Source organism: Typopeltis vanoorti, chromosome 19 (genome assembly GCF_054136105.1).
Source record: "Typopeltis vanoorti isolate ZY-2024b chromosome 19, IOZ_Tvanoo_1.0, whole genome shotgun sequence".
Taxonomy (NCBI): domain Eukaryota; kingdom Metazoa; phylum Arthropoda; class Arachnida; order Uropygi; family Thelyphonidae; genus Typopeltis; species Typopeltis vanoorti.
This window is the reverse complement of record NC_143567.1, coordinates 103,832,117-103,854,061: the sequence shown is the minus strand read 5'-3', so window position 1 is coordinate 103,854,061 and position 21,945 is coordinate 103,832,117. Positions and strand designations below refer to the sequence as shown.

Below are 21,945 nucleotides of genomic sequence, written 5' to 3'. Positions count from 1 at the left end.
AACTATCATACATTCTTTCCATTCCTGTGGAAAAGATTCCACAGGAATGGAATATCTAGTGTAGTAATAGCATTATGCACAATGTTACAATACACCTGGTTGATGAATCTTTCTGAAGTGAGCACTCGTTATTTGAGCAATCTCATCCACTTCTGACATATAAGTACCATCTGCATTCACTAAAGTTATTCTTCCACATTCATTTTTTCTTTTACTTTCAGCAGAGCGATAAAATTCTTTTGGATAGCTTTATTCCTACACAGCCAATTTTTTTTCAAAACTTCAGTTTAGTTTTACATAACAATACTTATAATTAATAATTTATATTAATTATAATTATTAATTATAATTATATTACCTTTTCTGGATTGCACTGTATATATTTCATAACCCTCTCACAGTATTCCTTCCACATCTTTTTATATAATGGATGTGCAACCCTATTAAGGGTTGCACATCCATTTCGCTCCCAACCTATTTGTTCTTCATACTTCAGGAAAACATTCAGATACTACTTCATTTACACACCTTTTCCAAGCTTTCCATGCATTGCTGATATTAACATATCAGCAATTGTTTGCTGCTGATGCGAAGATAGGCAAGGTGATCAGGAATGCTACTTGATACCTGATCACCTTGCCTATCTTTGCATCAGCAGTAAACAATTACTGATATGTTAATCATTTTGCAAGTGATTTGAATAAGCTGGAAATTTGGCAAACGAAAATGGCTGTCAGTTTAATGCGAGTAAGTGTAAAGTTATACACTTTGGTGTTATGAGATTTCCAGCAACATATTATATTAGCAGGGTTATGCTACAAGAAACTGATGAGGCTAGGGATCTTGGCATAATAGTAGATAGTAATTTAAAGTTCAGAGGTCACATAGCAAAAGTTGCTGATGTAACTCAGAGAATAATTGTGATGTTGAAGCAAACCTTGACATATACGGATAAGGAAGTCATTTTGCCTCTTTATGAGGCCTTGATACGACTGCATGCACCTGGATTATTGTGTGCAGATTTGGTCTCCTGGGTTCCAAGGGGACAAAGAAGCTCTGGAAAGGGTGCAAAGAAGAGTTACACAAAGATTATATCCAGATTATGGGATTTACATTATGAGGACAGATTGCGAGTATGTGGATGGCAGACTCTCGTTAACAGGAAATAGAGGAGTGATATGATAGAGGTCTATAAACTTTTGAATGAGTATTATAGGATATCAACTGATGAAATTTTTCATTATATGGAAGGTGGGAAGAGAACACGGGGGCATCCATGGAAGTTCAGTTTGTTCACAGTCAAGAAAGGGGTGAGAGCTAGGTTTTTCTCCCAGATAGCAGTGAGTGAGTCGAGTAATTTACCCTTAGAGGTAGTGAGTACATCTGGTGTGAATGAATTTAAAAGAAGATATGATAGCTGGTTTGGGTAATTTATAGCCTCCCTCGATGAGTCCCTGACTCCCTGGAGTCCCAGATAATAATAATATTTTTCCCACTCAGTAACTGATATCATTGGACTAAAGGTAGTATTCTTCTGAATTTCCAACTTTGTAGTTCAACATATAATATCCTAATTGGAACAACCATATAGTTAGCTACTTCCTAGGATAATCACTATCCCTAACTGGCGGCAAAACATTCACATTCTTAACTGAGACCCGTTCTGAAGCTATGATCAAATCTAACACTTTTTGACCTCAAGTTCCTTCTTTCACATGCTGCTTGAGTACGATGTCTTGCAACAGGTAAATTTGCCTTCATTTTTATCATGAGATTTCTCTTCTACTGAATCAATGTTTCGATAATTTAAGTTCTCCATAATAATTACTCACTCAGTACCTATAAGGGTAATTTCACAATAGGTATATTTCATCATCCCAAGCAGCTGAATTACCAGGTCTGTAGCAACATCCTACCATACATTTTATCTAATTATCTGTGACTTCACACCATAGTCTATAATTCGCTGCTACTGGGGACATTTTTATTGCCTTCAATGAGTTTCTACTCTAACTGGACACAAATCATCTGATTCCTCCCCTCCCCTTTCTATCTCTTTTATCCTTCCTAACATACTATATCTTTTACACTTGATTCTGATAGCCAGGTTTTACTAATTCCAATAATATTAGACCAAAATATATTCACCTAGGCAATGAACTCTACCCCTTCGTTTCTGATGCCTCTTGTATTTTGTGTATAGATATAACAAGTTACTTGAACTCACTTTCTTTTACTGAAAGAACTTGCAACACAAATAAGATAAATCTTACTGTTGTTTTAAGTGGTAAGTACATTATCATGATTAGCTGATTTTTAATCACTTCAAGCTTTTTTTTTTTTTGTTGATTCAATTTTGTGGGAGAAAGTTTCATCAAGAGTGATAATGTGATATTCCAGATCAGTGCACTTTCTGAGGATTAAAAACTGTTTCTGAGTGGAAGTTGAATAGCATTATATTTTTTATTTTCTACCTCACTCACTCAATTCATGAACTCGCAACACAATGAGATAAATCTTACTGTTGTTTTAAGTGGTAAGTACATTATCATTGATTAGCTGCTTTTGAATCACTTCGAGCTTTCTTTTTGTTGATTTAATTTTGTAGGAGGAAGTTTTGTCAAGAGTGATAAGGTGATGTTCGAGATCAGTGCACTTTCTGAGGTTTAAGAACTCTTTAACTGAAAGGTGGGAGGCACAGAGAATAGAAAAATGGCTGGTTGAGCAACTCTACACAGCCAGCATTTGTCCCCTGATAAAATTTCCCAATTCTTTTCTTTATGTGATTTCCAGCCTGCAGCTATGGCACTTCATGAAATCAAGTGATCTATCTGTGCCAGTGAGACACTATCAGAAACTGATGAGGCTAGGGATCTTGGCATAATGGTGGATAGTAATTTAAAGTTGAGATGTTTAAAGTTCAAAACCCACTATCGCTGGACTTTGTCACTGCTATCTTTGTTTTGTGCAGCAGCCATAGTTGGATCCTAATATGTTTTTTTTATTCACTTGCTCACAACTGATATAAAAAATAGAGTGAACTTTTTTGAAATGCAAAAATTTTATCTCTTTTCAAAATGATGAAATGAGAGAGCACAAGACATTCTTACTTCTTATTTTACATACCTGATATTATTGTCTTAAGCATCCTCTCTTTTTTCCTTTCTTAACTCTGATTATTATTTTTTCTTGATTATATGTTCTAATATATGTAATTAACTTCTTCTCCAGCTTGTCCCACTTAAGTGGGGTCGCTGTTAATGATGAGTCTCCTCCACATCCTCCTGTCTTGGGCTGTCACCACATCCAAGTTCTTCATCCTCAAGTTCCTCTTCTACCAGCTCCTTCCATCTCTTCTTTGGCCACCCACGCTTCCTCCTTCCTTGCATATCCATCTGCATGACCTTTCTTCCCACATATTTGTCCTCCCTCCTCATCACATGACCAAACCATCTCAACCTTTCCTCCTGTATCTTCGCTCCTAAGTTCGTAACTTTCACTGTTCCCCTCACATAGTCATTTCTCAGACAATCCTTTCTGGTCACACCGCACATCCATCTAAGCATTCTCATCTCTGCTACCTCCATCCTGCAGACGTCATTTTTACTCAGGGTCACAGTTTCCATAGCATACGCGATAGCTGGCTTCACTACTGTCATATAGATTTTGTCTTTCAGATTGATCGACACCCTCTTATCGCATAGCACTCCAGCCATATCTCTCCAGTTACTCCAACCCGCTTGTATCCTACATCCCACTTTCTTCTCAGCCCTTCCATCTTCTTCCACTGTTGAACCTAAGTATCTAAAGTCCCTCACCTTCCTGATGACATTTCCTTCCAGCTCCAGATGTCTCCTGGCTGCCGTCCACTTTGCAACACATATACTCTGTCTTACTTCTGCTCAGTCTCACACCTCTCTCTCTCTCTCTTCGAGTACTTTCCTCAATCTTTCCAGTTTAGCTGCCACTTCTTCTCTTGATTCTGCACACAGCAAGATGTTATCTGCATACAACATTGTCCAAGGCGCGTCTTCTCTCACCTCCTCCGTCACCACCTCCATCACAATATTAAACAGAAACAGACTTAATGCTGACCCTTGATGCAAGCCAACAGTTACTTGAAAACTTTCTGTCTCTCCCAGACAGATCTGAACTCTTGTCTTCACATTTCTGTACATCTCCTGCACCAACCTGACATATTTCTCTGGTACCGCCTTCTTCCCCAGACACCTCCAGACTTCTTGCCTTAACACTCTATCATATGCTTTCTCCAGATCAATAAACACCAGATGTAGCTCCCGTTGTTTCTCTCGAAACTTTTCAATCATCTGCTGTAACCCAAAGATAGCATCTGTCATTGATCTACGATGCATGAAGCCGAATTGTTCCTTTGCAATCTCCACCTCCTTCCTCAATCTTCCATCAAGAACCCTTTCTAGGATTTTCATTGTGTGGGACATCAACTTTATTCCTCTGTAATTCTTACAGTCTTGTGCATCCCCTTTACCCTTGTAGATGGGGACAAGAGTACTTTCCCTCCATTCCTCAGGTATATTTTTCTGTTGGCAAACTTTCATGAACAGGTCCCACAGCAGGTCAATTCCCTCTTCCCCCAGTGCCTTTCATGCTTCCACTGGAATCCTGTCTGGGCCCACCGATTTTCCATTCTTCATCCTCTTCATGGCTTCCTTCACTTCCACTCTACTGATGTTCTGCACCATCCCCTCAGAAGGCTGCCCATCTTCTCTGAGTCCTCGCATTTTCCTCATTCAGAAGTCCCTCAAAGTATGTTCTCCATCTGTTTCTTATGTCCACATCCCTCCATAATACTCATCCTTCAGTGTCTTTGATCTGCCTCACGTGTAAGATGTCCTTTGCTGCTTTATTTCTATATTTTGTTAGTTGGTAAATTTTTCTCTGTCCTTCCTTTGTTTCTAATTGATCTTACAGATCTTGATGTGCCATGGTCTTCGCCTGCACCATAACTCTCTTGGCTTCTTGCTTTCTCCCTCTGTCCTCTTCCACTCTTGACTCATCCCACTTCTGCTTTGCCTCCCTCTTAGCTGTCACTGTGTCTTGTACATTATTATTATTTACAATGATTTACAATGCTTATATATTATTGTAATCACTTGTTATAATTTTTATTTTGTGCATTAGCCACACAGACCCAGGCCAGATGGAAAGAGGCATAAAAAGGTTCGTCAGCCACATAACACAAGAGAACGTTATCGTCAAATGGCCACAGCTCAAGAATTCATTGACAAGACAGCCAATTATCCTCGAGATCCATACGGTACAATAGTTCCACGATCATCCAGCCATGGTGGTAATGTAATTGATGTCATTAACCAGGAACACATGTTGAGGCCAAGTAGTTTAGAATTGTCCAATATGTCATATCTGACTAATGACAGTGCTGTCTGCAATAGTCCACACGATTATCCTCCTCCTCCCTATTCTGAAGATAACTCTCACTTACATCAGCAGCAGTATCTTCCTCCTCCACCCTATGGAATAGGTTCACCGGAACATAGAGTCTCCTCAAATTCTGGTACCCCAACACGACAGAGTAATCGTTACATATCTTCAAGACCTTCACAGCCACCACCAGCACCTCCGCTATGCAATTCCTCTGGATCCAGTGGAACTTCCACACCAACCATTAATGCTGGCACTCCTTCTAGTGGGGCAGGAAGGTGCCGTGCTCCCAGTCATTCAAGAGACACTTTACCACCTCCACCTCCTCCACCTGAAGCTGTTATTGCTAATGGTATTTATAACAACCATATGTCTTCTGTATATCTTTCTCAGAAAACAGCCGTTTCAGGTCCAAATACACCAAATCATAGCTTCCAACAAGGTACGAGATCTCGCCACAATACTCCCACTCATCATCCTCATTTGTTAAATCATCTTCCAAATTCTCACAGGGACCATACTCCTCCATTAGAAGTAGTTGGCCTCACACCTGATGGTTTAGACCTTCCACCTCCTCCACCTATTCCTGACATGGTGCCAAATGATGAGCAGAATCCACCTTCTCCACCACCACCTCCACCTCCAGCAGTAAATGGCCCTAGTAACTTGCCACCACCACCACCTCCACTACCCATTCCACCTGATACCACTGACGATCCAGGAATATCTAGAATAAGAGATGCTAGAGTTCAAGAGGCAGTTTCCTTATCTTCAGAATCACCTAATATCTCTTCAGTTAAAGCAAGTGAAACAAATGATAAGACAAGAACACCTATGCCTGGAGGTGCAAGGAGTGATCTTTTAGCTGCTATAAGAGAAGGTAAGATTTTTAAATATTGTTGTTTTTTCCCTGTTTGCTGGTCTATTTTAATTCTACTATATATGCATTCCCACTAACCTTAAGATTTGTTCCATAATAACATTTAACAGCCTAAGTAACACCAAGAGAGCAAAAAAGAAATTTATTAAACTCACCAATATCATACTTTTGACACTGCAAAGTAAAAAGAGGGTAAAAAGAAGATGAGATGAGATATCATACTTTATCGATATGCCCTCTATACTTCGACTCTCTATCTACCTCTGCTTCCAAATCTCGCTTCATCAATTTCCTGGTGTACAGTTTCTTCAGTTTGATACACAGTTTATAATCTTTGTATCCCAAAATGCATAACCTTACACTTTTCCATATTAAATTGACATCAGTTATGTTTTCCCCATCACTTTGATTAACCATTACCCTACCCAACTTTGCATCATCAGCAAACAACTGAATATCTCTTTTCAAATTATTTCCTATATCATTTATGTACAAATTAAACAGCAGTGATCCGAGCACAGATCCCTGTGGCATTCCACCAGTCACCTGCCTTCTTCTGGACTCTGCTGCTCCATATACTACTTTTTGATATCTGTCCATCAGTAACCCTTTTATCCATATCAGCAGTTTCCTATCCATCCCTATTTGTTGCAGTTTGCATAAGAGAGCCATGTGGTATCCTGTCACATGCATTTGCAGCATCATCACATAGCTATTTCCTTTATCTAACTCAGTTGTCACTCTATTATAAAAAGTTAGTAGATTACTAAGGCATGACCATCCCTTCGAAAAGCCATTCTGCCCCTCATGCAGTCCCGGTTGGTGGCGTGTGCAATATACACAGGCGCCGCAGAAGAAAAGGCGCCTGAAAGATGTCAAAAAATATGAGATAAGAGTTTAAATGAACAACAAATGGTACAGAATGGTACATATAATTATGAATGTACATCGTCTTCCGTTCGGGCCCCTTCAGATTTTCCCAGAAACGAACAAATAAATTCTGAAATTGTGTCCTGGACTCGATTATATCACTGTAATTTTTGATTAAAATTAAGAAAATATACCTTAAATCCGCAAGGGCTCACTTTAGTGAGTACGGGCATGGCAAACCCGAGGTACCTGATGCTGGACCATGCCTTACTTCATGTAATATATATCTGTTATATTATTCTGTAGACTGGTCCCTCCTCTTCTTTCTTTGCTTCTTTCTCCTCTCCTTGCTCCTTCCCCCCTGATGCTATTAGAGTATTCGAGGGCTAGGGGTGAGTCTTTCCTATCTTGCTAAGTCATTTCGTCTTATGCAGCCACCGAAGGAGCAAGCTAGCCTCAATAGGTGCCGGTCCCAAGCCCAGATAAATGCGAGGGTTGATGTCAGGAAGGGCATCCGGTCGGAAAACTTCAGTGCCAACTCAAACTATGATTATGAGTCAAAGAGAAAATGATATAAGGGCTAGGGCGTACCCCTTAAGCGATGCGCAGCCACATCGCCCTACAGCTGTGAGAAGTGGACGAGGGCTACCGCATCAAGGGCGGGTGCGGTTAAAGAAGCGAGCCCAACAGGTGAAGAGGATGTTGCGAGTGGGAACACTGAATGTTGGAAGCATGACTGGAAGGGGAAGAGAGGTGGCAGACATGATGAGGAAGAGGAAGTTGGACATTTTATGTGTGCAGGAGACAAGGGGGAAAGGCAAAGGAACTGGGAGACGGATATAAATTGTTCTACTCTGGAGCGAATAACGAGGGAAGAAATGGTGTAGGAATTGTGGTGTGTGGCAGAATGAAGGGTGAAGTACTTTACGTGGGTAGAAGGAACGACAGGATCATGCAAATGAAATTGGGTCTTGGAGAAGAGCGGGTGGTTGTATTATGTGTATATGCCCCGCAAGTTGGTTGTACAGCAGAGGAAAAAGATGAGTTCTGGAACGTGTTAGATGAAGAAATGAGGGAATTGGAAGAAAATGAGATGGTGATTGTCGGAGGAGACTTGAACGGGCACATAGGAAGACAGAATAGAGACTGTGAAAGGGTGCATGGTGGCCATGGAGTGGGAATGATGAACCAGGAAGGAGAGAGGGTTGTGGACTTTGCAGTAGCGTTTGATCTGGCAATTGTGAACTCGTTTTTCTTCAAGAGGGAAGAACATTTGATAACATTTAGAAGTGGTAACAACAGCTCACAAATTGACTACATTTTGACTAGAAGAAAACATCTTAAGGTTGTGACAAATTGTAAAGTAATTCCAACAGATCAAGTAGCACAACAACACCGACTGCTGTGCGCAGACTTTAAAATAAGATCGAAGATAAGAACTTCTGGTTGCCATGGGATGAAGACAATTAAGTGGTTTCGCTTAAAAGAGGAGAGTGTGAGGAATCGTTTTAGGGAGAGAGTGTTAGAGAGGATTTCGGATGGACTGGAAAGTGTACAAGATTGGTGGAAACATAATTCAAAAGTAATCCTGAGCTGTGCAATCGAGGTGCTTGGTGAGTCATCTGGAAAGATTAGAGAGCAGAAGGAGGGTTGGTGGTGGAATAATGATGTACAAGTGGCAGTGACAGCTAAGAGGAAGGCAAAGCAGAAGTGGGATGAGTCAAGAGTGGAAGAGGACAGAGAGGTGTACAAAGAGAGAAAGCAAGAAGCCAAGAGAGTTGTGGCACAGGCGAAGGCCATGGCATATCAAGATCTGTATGATCAATTAAAAACAAAGGAAGGACAGAGAAAAATTTACCAACTAGCGAAATGTAGAAATAAAGCAGCTAAGGACATCTTACATGTGAGGCAGATCAAAGATGCTGAAGGATGAGTATTATGGAGGGATGTGGACATAAGAAACAGATGGAAAATATACTTTGAGGGACTTTTGAATGAGGAAAATGCAAGGATGCACAGAGGAGATGGGCAGCCTTCTGAGGGGATGGTGCAGAACATCAGTAGAATGGAAGTGACGGAGGCCATGAAGAGGATGAGGAATGGAAAAGCGGTGGGCCCCCGACAGAATTCCAGTGGAGGCATGGAAGGCACTGGGGGAAGAGGGAATTGACCTGCTGTGGGACCTGTTCATGAAAGTTTGCCAACAGGAAAATATACCCGAGGAATGGAGGGAGAGTACTCTTGTTCCCATCTACAAGGGTAAAGGGGATGCACAAGACTGTAAAAATTACAGAGGAATAAAGTTGATGTCCCACACAATGAAAATCCTAGAAAGGGTTCTTGATGGAAGATTGAGGAAGGAGGTGGAGATTGCAAAGGAACAATTTGGCTTCATGCCTGGTAGATCAACAACAGATGCTATCTTTGGGTTACGACAGACGATGGAAAAATATCGAGAGAAACAAAGGGAGCTACATCTGGTATTTATTGATCTGGAGAAAGCATACGATAGAGTGCCAAGGCAAGAAGTCTGGAGGTGTCTGAGGGAGAAGAAGGTGCCGGAGAAATATCTCAGGTTGGTGCGGGAAATGTACAGAAATGTGAAGACAAGTGTTTGGACCTGTTTGGGACAGACAGAAAGTTTTCAAGTAACAGTTGGCTTGCATCAAGGGTCAGCATTAAGTCCGTTTCTGTTTAATATTGTGATGGAGGTGGTAACAGAGGAGGTGAGAGAAGATGCACCTTGGACAATGTTGTATGCAGATGACATCTTGCTGTGTGTAGATTCAAGAGAAGAAGAAGCAGAAACTAAACTGGAAAGATGGAGAAAAGTACTGGAAGAGAGAGGTATGAGACTGAGCAGAAGTAAGACAGAGTATATGTGTTGCGCAGTGGGCGGTGGCCAGGAGACAGATCTGGAGCTGGAAGGAAATGTCATCAGGAAGGTGAGAGACTTTAGATACTTAGGTTCAACAGTGGAAGAAGATGGAGGAGCTGAGAAGGAAGTGGGAGGCAGAATACAAGCGGGTTGGAGGAACTGGAGGGAGATGGCTGGAGTGTTATGCGATAAGAGGGTGCCGATCAATCTGAAAGGCAAAATTTATAGGGCAGTAGTGAGGCCAGCTATGACATATGCTATAGAAACTGTGGCCCTGAGGAAAAATAACATCAGCAGGATGGAAGTAGCAGAGATGAGAATGCTTAGGTGGATGTGCGGTGTGACCAGAAAGGATCATCTGAGAAATGACTATGTCAGGGGAACAGTGAAAGTTACGAACTTAGGAGCGAAAATACAGGAAGCAAGGTTGAGATGGTTTGGTCATGTGATGAGGCGGAAGGACGAATATGTGGGAAGAAGGGTCATGCAGATGGATGTGCAAGGAAAGCGGAAGCGTGGGCGGCCAAAGAAGAGATGGAGGGAGCTGGTAGAAAAGACTTGAAGATGAATAACTTGGATGTGGTGACAGCCCAAGATAGGAAGGTGTGGAGGAGACTCATAACAAACAGTGACCCCACTTAAGTGGGAGAAGCTGTAGAAGAAGAAGATACCTTAAATAGTTCTTTATTTTTTGATGTATCATAAATCAACTTATGATTAATTGTTGAGTTCAATGTAAGGGCCGTATCCTAATTTTAATCAGATCAGATGCATGTGATCCGGCCCTAAAAGTCAGCTTACTACTGATAACTCATTCTTCTCGACATTCGAGCCTGTTATATTAGGGGCTGTTAGGCCGGCGTCAGCAACACAAAATAATCGGCGCACTATCGAGTCCAATGCGAAACATTCTTGTAAAATTCTTATCTATTTTCGTTGAATCTTCAAAATTAATTTATTTATTAATGCAAAATTAATGTAAAGAATATTTGAATAAATCTCTTAACTTTATATTACTATTTTATATTATTTTGAAAATTTATATAAATTGAAAAAATTTGTATAAGGAGGACTAATCCGTAGGTAACATTATACTGTAAAGCGGTTTTCATTTCTTTTTCATTTCCTGTTCGTTTTATTCACACTTTATTAAAAAAAAAACGTTTTTGGAAAGTCGTCAAACATTAATCGCACACACAAGAAAAATACTGTGCACCGGTCCTGCCCTCATAATATCATTCTTATCCACCCATTCCCAAATTCTCTTCTTGACCAACTTTTCCAGTACTTTTACCACCACTCCTGAAATACTAATTGGTCTATAATTTGTTACTACAGACTTAGATTCTTTTATGTAAAGGAATAATTTTCCTGTCTTTCCACTCTCTTGGGACATTGTCCGAGCTGCGACTCAAATTACACAGTCTAGCGAAGGGCATTACCAGTCCCCTTGCACATTCTTGTAAAATGTGAGTTGATATCCCATCCAATCCCAGCTGTATTTGCATTCAGATTCTGCAATATCCTAAGTAACTTCAGTTCTTCATCCTCTGTTCTCACATCAGTTCCTATCGCTTCTGTCGTAACAATATCTTTGCTTCGATGATATACCTAATGTAGCTCAACAATTACTTCTGTACAATCTGCACTCATTAATGTTATTCTTCCTTTTACTTGCCACGTAACTATAAAACTCTGGGATTTCCCAAAGAGCCTGTTCGGCTAATTTCTTCTTGTGATCTGATTTTGCCTTCTTTACTCATGCTGGTCACTTTTCTTGACTGGTCCTTGTATGGATCATGAATTAGCCGGTTACCTTTCTCCTTCTATACTCTCACACATTTTCTTTGTTTGCAGCTCATGCTTAATGATATTACTCATCTATCTAACTCCTACCCGATTTTCCTCCTGACTTTGGGTATACAGTGTGGTATTGCTTCCTCCGAATGCCCCTTGACTATCTCCTATGCACTGTGAAAATCCTCCCTTGCAGATATGTACCATACATAAAAGCAATACCATGGCACTGCTTTTCAAGCTGACTCCTAAGTATATCATAATCACCTATCTTGTAGTTCCACATATTCTCCTTAATTGGAATTTTCACATTTTGCAATCTCCGAAGTCAAACCCACATGATCACTTTCCCCAATCAAAAGCCGTGTAGCTACCTTAGTTATGGATAGGCCTTCTGATCCTATAACAAGATCCAACACTCTTGTTTCCCAATTCCCATCCATCACATTCTGCTTCAAGTAATTATCTCTGAGTAAGTGTGTAAATTCCATTTCCTTCCTGCCATGTGATCTTTCCTTCTTCCAATCTATGTCTCTGAAGCTGAAGTCCCTCGTAGTAATTACTTGACTTGCACTCATTATACTAACCTGCTGATGCACGTCTTCTACATCATCAACCTTGGCATCCTCTGGCCTATAGCAGCAACTAATTTTATATTTTTTTATTGGCCTTAATCTCACATCATATTGAATGAAAAGAACTGCTATCTGTCCTACTCTTGTTGGCTGCACTTCATCTGCTTTCATCAGCAGTACTCCATCCCCTTCTCCAGTCTACTCTGTGCTCCCTGAAAATTTTTTCAAGCTTCTTCTTATAGGAATTTGTTCAGTTTAAATAATGGAGCTGTTGTTGATTCCTACACTGATTGGAACAAAAGAAACTAATATATACTTCCATTATGTAATGTGAGAACATCATCATCAAATTCCTGCCATGTACCCTCAAGGGGTGTACAGGATATGATAGTACTACATGAAAAAAATTACATCATTACTAACTTCCTATCTATAATTTTCCTCCAAATCAGTCTGTTAATTGTCAAGACCCCAACATTATCAGATCTTATATTTCTATCGTCTAAGTCACTTTGTACCATATCAATCTACCTATATCTTGGTCTTCTTCTGGGTGTTTTGCTGCCAACCTGGCAGAGAACACTTGTTTTGCTAATCTTTTTTCGCCCATTCTGTTTAAGTGACCATACCACCTGAGATTAGCTCTGCTAACGCATTTCTGGATGCTGACAATGTCAAGTTATTTCCTAATAACCTCGTTTTTAATATGATATTGCCATTGATGCCATCTGTTCACGCCTATAATCTTTCTCAGGACTCTCATATCTGCAGTCTCTAGTCTTTGTTCAAGTGTTTTACTTCTGACCCAGCTCTCAGATCCATAAGTTAAAACTGGTTTGAACACTGTCTGGTATACAGCTAATTTAGTGTTCTGACTAATTTCTCTCTTATTTCATATGAATTTATTCAATTGACTTCCATTTACCAGCTTTGCTGATTCTGTTATCTATTTTTATATTTAATTTACCATCTTCAGTAAAAATCGTACCTAAGTAGCTGAAATGTTTTACTTGTGACACAGGTTCTCCATTCACAATGCAGTTGAAATTTTCAACGATTCTGCCTATTTTCATTATCTTTGTCTTTTTATTGCTGACCCTCATACCATATCTATTACAACAGTTATTCAATTTAGTGAGTGAATCTTACAGACTTGTAGCGGATTTATTTAGAAGTATAACATCATCCGCATAAAGCAAAGAGCTGACATTAACATCTCCAATTTTGATATCATGTTTAATACCACTTTCCTTCATAATGTGATCCATATAGATAATGAATAACAGAGAGGATAATGTACATCCTTGTCTCACACCAGATTTAACATTAAACCATCTTTCTGTACTTCCTTCAATTCTAACTGCTGACTTACAACTCAAATAAAGACTAAGTATTGCTTGATATAATGCCCCATTGACACCATATAACTGTAGCGTATTGAATAGCTTCTCTCTTGGCACCTTGTATATGCCTTTTCCAAATCGACAAAACGTAAATACAGATCTCTGTTATATTCCCATGCTTTCTCGACTATTTGTCGTAAAGTGAAGATCTGATCCTGACAGCCTCTATTTGGCCTGAATCCAACTTGTTCTTCACCAAGCTTTTCTTCCACAATTCTTCTCAACCGTTTCTCAAGTATACTTGCATAGATCTTGCCAGGAACACTCAGTAGGGAAATACCTCTGATATTCTCACATTCAGTTTTATTTCCCTTTTTATATATGGGTACTATGAGAGCTCAACTCCAGTCATCGGGAATTCGTCCCTCTGTCCAGGCTTTCTGAACTATGCAGTGCATCCACTGTAAGACTCTTATACCACCATACTTCAGTATTTCTGGTCGAATATCATCTATTTCTGCTGCCTTTCGACATTTCAAGTCTTTGATGGACACAAAGGCTTGAAATGGCTTTTTCAATCCTTTGTGTCCATCAAAGTATGGACACAAAGTATGGATATTTATTCCTGACTGCATGCCTGGTCAGTGTTTTTTACCACTATGCTGTCATCACTGCTTGTTTCATTTAGCAGTATTTCAAAGTAATTACTCCATACTTCAAGGATATCTTTTTCTCCTGTTTTCATGTCACCTTTATCATCTCTAACTCCTTTTACAGCACTCTTTCCTCCATTCCTAAGGTTCTTCAACAACCTCCAGAATATTTTGCCACCTTCTTGATATTTATTTTCTATATTCTTGCCAAAGTCCTCCCATGACTTTTGTTTAGCTAGTTTTATACAGTGTTTAGCATTCTTGCATTTGTCTCTGTACTCTCTAAGAGCACAAGCTGACTTATTTGACAGGAACTTTTGATATGCTTTCTTCTTTTCCTTCACTGCCTCTTTAACTTCCTGTGTCCACCAGGGAGTTCTGATTTTTTTATCCTTGCAGACAACCTCACCACATGCCTCTCTGGCAGAATCAATGAATGTTTTCTTCAGAGTTTGCCACTGAATCTCTACAGTTGGGTTCCTGTTCTCAAACTCATTCATTTTTTTTTCAATAATTTTTGTGTATTTTAGTCTACAGTTCATATCTGAGAGTTGCTCAACTTTTATTCGCTTTAAAACTTTCTTACATGTTATTCTTTTCAATATGAAATTCAATTTTATCCTGCTTAAGACTAAATAGTGATCACTTCCAATTTCAAATCCTCTGTACACTCTGGTGTCCTGCACCAGGGAGAAAACATCACTATCAACAATAACATAGTCAATGAGATTTTTCTTATTCCTTGCCTCTTCTCTCCATGTGAATTTCTGCACATTTTTATGTTGGAACATGGTGTTAGTAATAAACAGTCCAAGTCCTGAGCAGAAATCCAACAGATATTTGCCATTATTATTAGCTTTGCTCTTTTCTCCAAATTTTCCCAAAATATTTTTGTATGTGTCACAGTCATTTCCCACTCTGCTATTTAGATTCCCAACAAGGAGCAACCTTTCCTTTTTCATTGTGTCAGTTGCTTTTTCTAAAGCTTCAAAAAATTCCTCCACTTCTACCTTAGTAGAACCTTCTGTGGAACCATAGGCACAAATAAGTCTCATTGTCCAGTTCCCCATTCTAATATTTGCCCCCATCAGTCTACTTGAGACTGCCTGCCATTCAAGAAGATTAGCCTCGTATTTAGTGTTGAATACTATGGCTACTCCTTCTTTTCCTTAATTGTCATTGCCTGAATATAACAATTTGTATTTATTGCTCAGAAAGATCTCACCAGTTTTTGTCTTTTTTGTTTCAGTCACCCCTATTATGTCGATCTGGTACTTATCTAATTCCTCAGCTAGCTTCTTATGTTGATAGTACCGATCTTTAACTCTGGTGATGTTGAGTTGGGGTTTGTTTTCAGATTTGTTCCAGTAGCTGACTTTTCGCTGTTCACCCTGGTTCCCTGGTGAAAACAACGGCAGCCTTGTTTAACCAGGTGATGCCCCAGCCGGCATGAAATTCTGTCATGTTGCACCATCATTTGAAATTTTGGTTTAAGCCAATAAGAATATAATTTGGTTCGCTAAATCTGAAATTGCCAGCCCATCCTCGTCTGTTCAGTATCCAGGTAGATACCTAACACGGTACACCACGAGAAGGTGAGGATTGGACATTAGGTCAGAAGCTATGGTCTGTTCTCCGCATTCCTTTGAAGGCTATGTGGAGGTCTCCTCTCAGTTATACAGCTGTGAGGAGAGAACTTGTATTCTTCAATTTGGAACGAAAGCAGTATTTATCCGAATTTTTTCTCAACTGCTGGAGGATAGGACTGTTTTGTTTCTTCAGTTAAATTCTCTAATGGGAAATGTGGAATGGATGGTTACTAAATTTTGTCTGAATTTATATAACTGGCAACTGATGTAAACATTACTCTGTTTAGTTCACTTAGAACTGTTGAAAGTTTATTTCTAGTTGTTTAACGTATAGTCTGATGAATTAATTGATGTGATAACTTATCCTGCATAATTGGCGGTATGAGTTTGTTAAACTTTTTAGTAGAGCTCATTACACATATTTCTCTAATTTTTTGTAAACTTAAATTGAGGGGAAATGTGTGAGAGTGATTTTACATGTTTTGATAATATCGAAACTATCATCTGCACATTCTAGATCTTTGAGCTGTGATATAGGCTTTCATTTTATTCCTCTCCTTATTGATTGGATTATAAGAAAAGTTACAAAAAGACTACTTTTTAACAGTCCAGATATTGCACAACCCTGTCTCACACCAATCCTTCATCTCAAATCATTCTAATGTTGTTTGCTGTATGATAACTTAACTTTATCATTCTCACATATTTGTCAAGAAGATTCATAACTTCTAATAGTTATCAAAATGTTTCTCTATCAGTACTGTCTCTGTCAAACACTGGCAAAAGCTATAAAATTTAGGTATAATGAGATTCTAAATTCTATACTATGTTCAGCAATATTCCGTAATGTAAAAATGTGATGTACAGCACACCCACCTGTTCTAAAACTAACTTACTCGTGTGTTAATATTTACACTTCATTGATCTTTCTTCTTAGTAGTGAGAAGTAATTTCCTTTGGTTCTATGTGGGAGTATTTTGAGAAGAAGAATGATACCAGGAAGTCATTTCTAGTTTTGGATGATGTTGCAATGTTATCATCTGGGTGTATGAGAAGCGGAAGCATTATGCATTAATTAATTGAATTAGTTAATTCAGTTAATTCATCCTTGCAAGTGTATAATGCATAGTATTATGCATGTCTGATAGGAAGTGTGCTTTGCATCATGGGATACTAAGTCAATTCATGTGAAGTCATCAGCCTCTCTATACAAGTAGTCTAGTCATGAAAATACTTCATGCAAACTTTGTTTGCTTACACTTGGAAAATGTATTAAACAGGAGTATAATTTATTTTGTAACCAAGTGACCTTTCTATAGCTATCTCTGATTCTGAATATTTTAATAATAAGTTTTACACCTTTTTTATTACTTGTCTATGGAAAATGTTATTTTTGCATTAATTCAACCTTGATATTTTCCTGGGTGTGTGGCTTCCACTGATGAGACCTCAATAGAGGTTGAAATCTGTTTGAGCAGTGATCCTTCAATAATGCATAGCATTATGAACATTCAAAAGGGAGTGTGCTTTTCATTATGGTATACTGATCTGAAGTCATCTGCCTCTATATAAAAGTAGTCTAGTTCTGAAGATACTTCATCTGCAAACTTTGCTTCTATACACTTTTAAAAAAAGATTAAACAAGAATATAATTTCTTGGTAAGTAGAACTTCAGAATAACAACCTGAAATGATATGAAATGTTTGTATATCTGTTTTCATTATAACAAACACTCAATTATCTGATTGTTTTGGGAAATCAATTTGCTGGTTAGTTGATTGAAGTTATTTTTATTTTATTTTTTTCATTTTATGTCTTGACCTACAGATGAAACATCATACCAGATCTGCAGCCTGATTGTTGGAGAGCATAACTACCCCTCCATCCAGCAGGCTGTGAGTTCAAATCCTACCATGGACATTGGACAATGCCATGGTCTCTGGTGTGAGACTGCTGTTCTGCTTACTGGAGGCCTGAAGTAGCTTGAAAAAGTTTCATGTTTGGTCTCTCGAGCATGGTTTTAGGCTGAATAAAATCAATAAAAATAATATAAAATTAATTTAGAAAAATATAAAAAATCCTTATTCACACTTATAGTATTAATGTACTATAGGCTTATAACCTTTCATGAGTGGGAATAATTTTAAAAAAAGAGGATAAGAAGAAAGGAGGAATCTGTCTCTTTTTTTTCTTTTTTTTTTTTTTTTAAAGAGCTGAAGGTGTTTGGGGAAGACAGATGGGGAGGTTGTTCCAATTAAGCATTTAAGTATTCTGAGGTAGATGGAATAAAAGAAGGCAGAGAAGCTGGTTTGGCAAGCTTAGGACATGACTAAATTGGTGTTGACCAGCAGCTCCCATTATTCTTAATTTGGAGGAAAGTGGAGGAATGATAGTGTTTCGTTCAGTAGAGCACTGTCCACGATTGTCTCTGGGGAATATCATAAGCCAAAAACAACATCTCTGAGAAAAAAAGATTGAAGTGGATCTGTGAGAGAGGGATCGTTAATTAACCATATTGCAGTCTTCTGGATACCATCAAGCAATCTTACAGAGATTTTGTGTGCCACCCCAAATCTGACAGAAGTATACCTTTGGGTAAATTTCATGTTTGTGTAGAATTAGTGGCTGTACAAGTGAGTAAGTAACACTTTGAGTGGAAATGTACACTTAGTTTTTTGGTGGCAGCAAAGGAATGAATTGAGATGGACTCGCCAGATAAGGCTAGAGTTGTAATGCCTAAGAAGGAAAATTTGATCCTGTTTGGATATTGGTATTATTGAAAGTTAGTAAAGTGAGATGAGATCTTTCTTGCGAAAGATTGGACATGACTAACTTTTGGTAGCATTGAAGCCTAAATGGTTGTCCTCACCCTATTGAAATATAGAAAGCAGATCAGAATTTAGGACATTAATTATGATAGATCTTGAGGTTCCTAATACTAGGGTACTACAAGGTTTGTCAAATGAAAAGGAGGAATGGAATATACTGTCATCAGTGAAGCTATGAATAGGATTTGAAGTCAGTGAGAGCAAGTCATTCATATACAAGAGGAAGAAAGTGCAAAGCATTTAAGTATTCTTGCATTAGTGGGGAGGAGAAAAACTACACATCATGACTCATAGTGAGCAACCAGTGGGAATGCTAGCAATCTAGTTGCATTTGCTTGGTGAGTAGACCTCTGTGCCAAACATGATCACATGCTTCAGAATGTCAAGAACAACTGTTTGAGTTTATTCAAATTTTTCCATGGTTTAAATTCAAGGTGGGCGAGGAAGGCTGGATCAGCTGTGGATTGAGAGTGGCTGAATCCATATTGCTGATCATTAATCAGCTGGTAAGTTAAACAAGAATATAATTTCTTGGTAAGTATAATTTACTTTACATTAACAACCTGAAATGATACACTTTGTGAAATATTTGTTCATCTCTTTTGGAAAACCAGTTGCTCATTAATTAACTGAGGTTACAGTTAATGTTTTTTTTATATATATATATATATATAGCTGATGAAAAATCATGCAAGATCCTCAACAATTGGACAGTAGTTTGTCGGCTGACTTTTGTCACTTTTCTTTGGAGTAGCCTGTTTTTATTCTGTAGATTAGATGCCAGTTGAAGAGGTGATAATGGAATAGGTGTTATTTGTTTGTGTCCAAGTTATTAAGGATACTTCTGATTTGTTTCTGATATCAGAAGAATCCTTAATAACCAGGACACAAACAAATAACACCTATTCTATATCACCTCTTCAGCTGACATCTAATCTACAGAATAAAAACAAGCTATTCCTAAGAAAAGTGACAAAAGTCAGCTGACAAACTACTGTCCAGTTGTTGCAGGTCTCATGACTTTTCATCAGATATATAAAAAAAAAAAAAAACCATTAATTGTAACCAAGGATGGTTAAGTGAGCAGTTTTTAGTAATGTGGGAGAACTTTGCTTTGGTCAGCAGTGAAGAAAATGGAAGAGAACAGTGATGCCAAAAAATTAGCCTTGTCTTTGAATGATGTTACAATAGTACGTACAGATTGTGAAAGTAGTGGAAACAATGGAGGCACAAAAGCAAAAGTTATGCCTAATGGCCTTGGCAACAGGCTAGAAGGTTTGACTGCCATTTGGACAGGAGGCAAGTTTGTAAGATTTAACCCTTTCATAATCTGATTCGGTTTTGTTGATGTTTTTTTACAGCTGCTGTGATATAGGCAGAGCAGGCCTGGCTGGTGGCATGTGCAAAGTGTGCAATATACACATGCGTCAGAGAAGAAAAGGTGCCTAAAAGATGTAAAAAAATATGAGATAAGAGTTTAAACGAACAACGAATGGTTCAGAATGGTACATATAATTATGAATGTACATTATCTTCCGTTCAGGCCCCTTCAGATCATTCTGGAAACGAACAAATAAATTCTGAAATTGTATCCTGGACCCGATTATATCACTGTAATTTTTTATTGAAATTTACGAAAATATACCTAAAATAGTTCTTTATTTTTTGATGTATCATAAATCAACTTATGATTAATTGTTGAGTTTCATGTAAGGGCCATATCCTAATTTTAATTGGATCAGATGTATGTGGTCTGGCCCTAAAAGTCGGCTTACTACTGATAACTCATTCTTCTCAACATTCGAGCCTGTTATATTAATGGGCTGTTAGGGCGGCACCAGTGACACAAAATAATCGGCGCACTATCGAGTCCAATGCGAAACATTCTTGTAAAATTCTCTTATCTATTTTCGTTGAATCTTCAAAATTAATTTATTTATTAATGCAAAATTAATGTAAAGAATATTTGAATAAATCTCTTAACTTTATATTACTATTTTATATTATTTTGAAAATTTATGTAACTTGAAAAAATTTCTATAAGCAGGACTAATCCGTAGGTAACATTATACTGTAAAGTGGTTTTCATTTGTTTTTCATTTCCTGTTCGTTTTATTCACACTTTATTCAAAAAAACAACGTTTTTGGAAAGTCGTCAAACATTAATCGCACACACAAGAAAAATACGATGCGCCGGTCCTGAGGCAGAGTGTAGAGATGTAGTTTTGGTCTTGAGCTACTTGTGGCATGCTGAACTCTTTTATTGTCTTATGTTGACAAACTTGTTCGAGATTCCTGTAAGGATGATTTGTTATTCAGTCTGAGCAGGTGTTTAGATCAGGAGAACTGAAGCAGTAGTCAAACTATTTCTTACCTTTGTAGTGGCAAAGGACACAAAACTGAGAACTGTTAGGTGAAGGGTGTTTCATGGCAGACGAGACATATGAAGTTGTTGTCTGAGTAACCAAGAGAAGAACCGACATCAAAAAAGAGAACAAGTGTGTTGGCTGGTTGGTGGGGATTGACTGTGTTAAGTTGTTCTGCATGGCAGATACTTTGGCATCCTTACCTGCTTGATTGGTGAAACTGAGAAGTCAGTCTAAGCTGTGGACATTGAGCTCACTAAGATGGGTGATCTCACTATTAGAGTACTTCAACCGCAGAAAATTGAGCTTTAGAGATAGATAGTTGAAGATGTTAAAAGTTTTTCCACTTGGTTATACTATAAATTAAAGATGCGAAGAAATTATATTTTGTTCAAGCAAACAAAAGTTTGTGCATGAAGTAACTTCCCAATTGAGTAGCTCATATGTGGAGGCTAATGACTTCCTGTTGAAAGATAACATTTGGTTGCAACTGGGGAATGACATAATTATTGAACATGTCTAAGTACACATTTCCATTAATTTATTTTTCAAGAAAGAAGAAAGGGCCAATCACTCGATCATGCATTAGTCCACACCACACATTGAGTTTTGGACTAGCTCGAATGTGTTCTCTTATGGTATGTGGGTTTTCAGATCCCCAGATCCTTACATTGTGTCTATTGACTACTCCACTCACATGAAATGTTGCCTCATCAGAGAAACAAACACGCTGCAAAAAAATCAT

At 38.4% G+C, this 21,945-nt stretch overlaps 1 protein-coding gene across 1 annotated transcript in view; it reads left to right on the top strand.

Moving 5' to 3' along the window:
• LOC150096411 (actin-binding protein WASF3-like) overlaps positions 1-21,945 on the top strand; it is a 196,536-nt gene that overhangs the window by 91,664 nt on the left and 82,927 nt on the right. Inside the window, exon 5 of the mRNA XM_090409338.1 lies at positions 5,161-6,301. Within this exon, the coding sequence (XP_090265464.1) occupies positions 5,161-6,301 (1,141 nt within the window). The remainder of the gene's footprint in view (positions 1-5,160; positions 6,302-21,945) is intronic.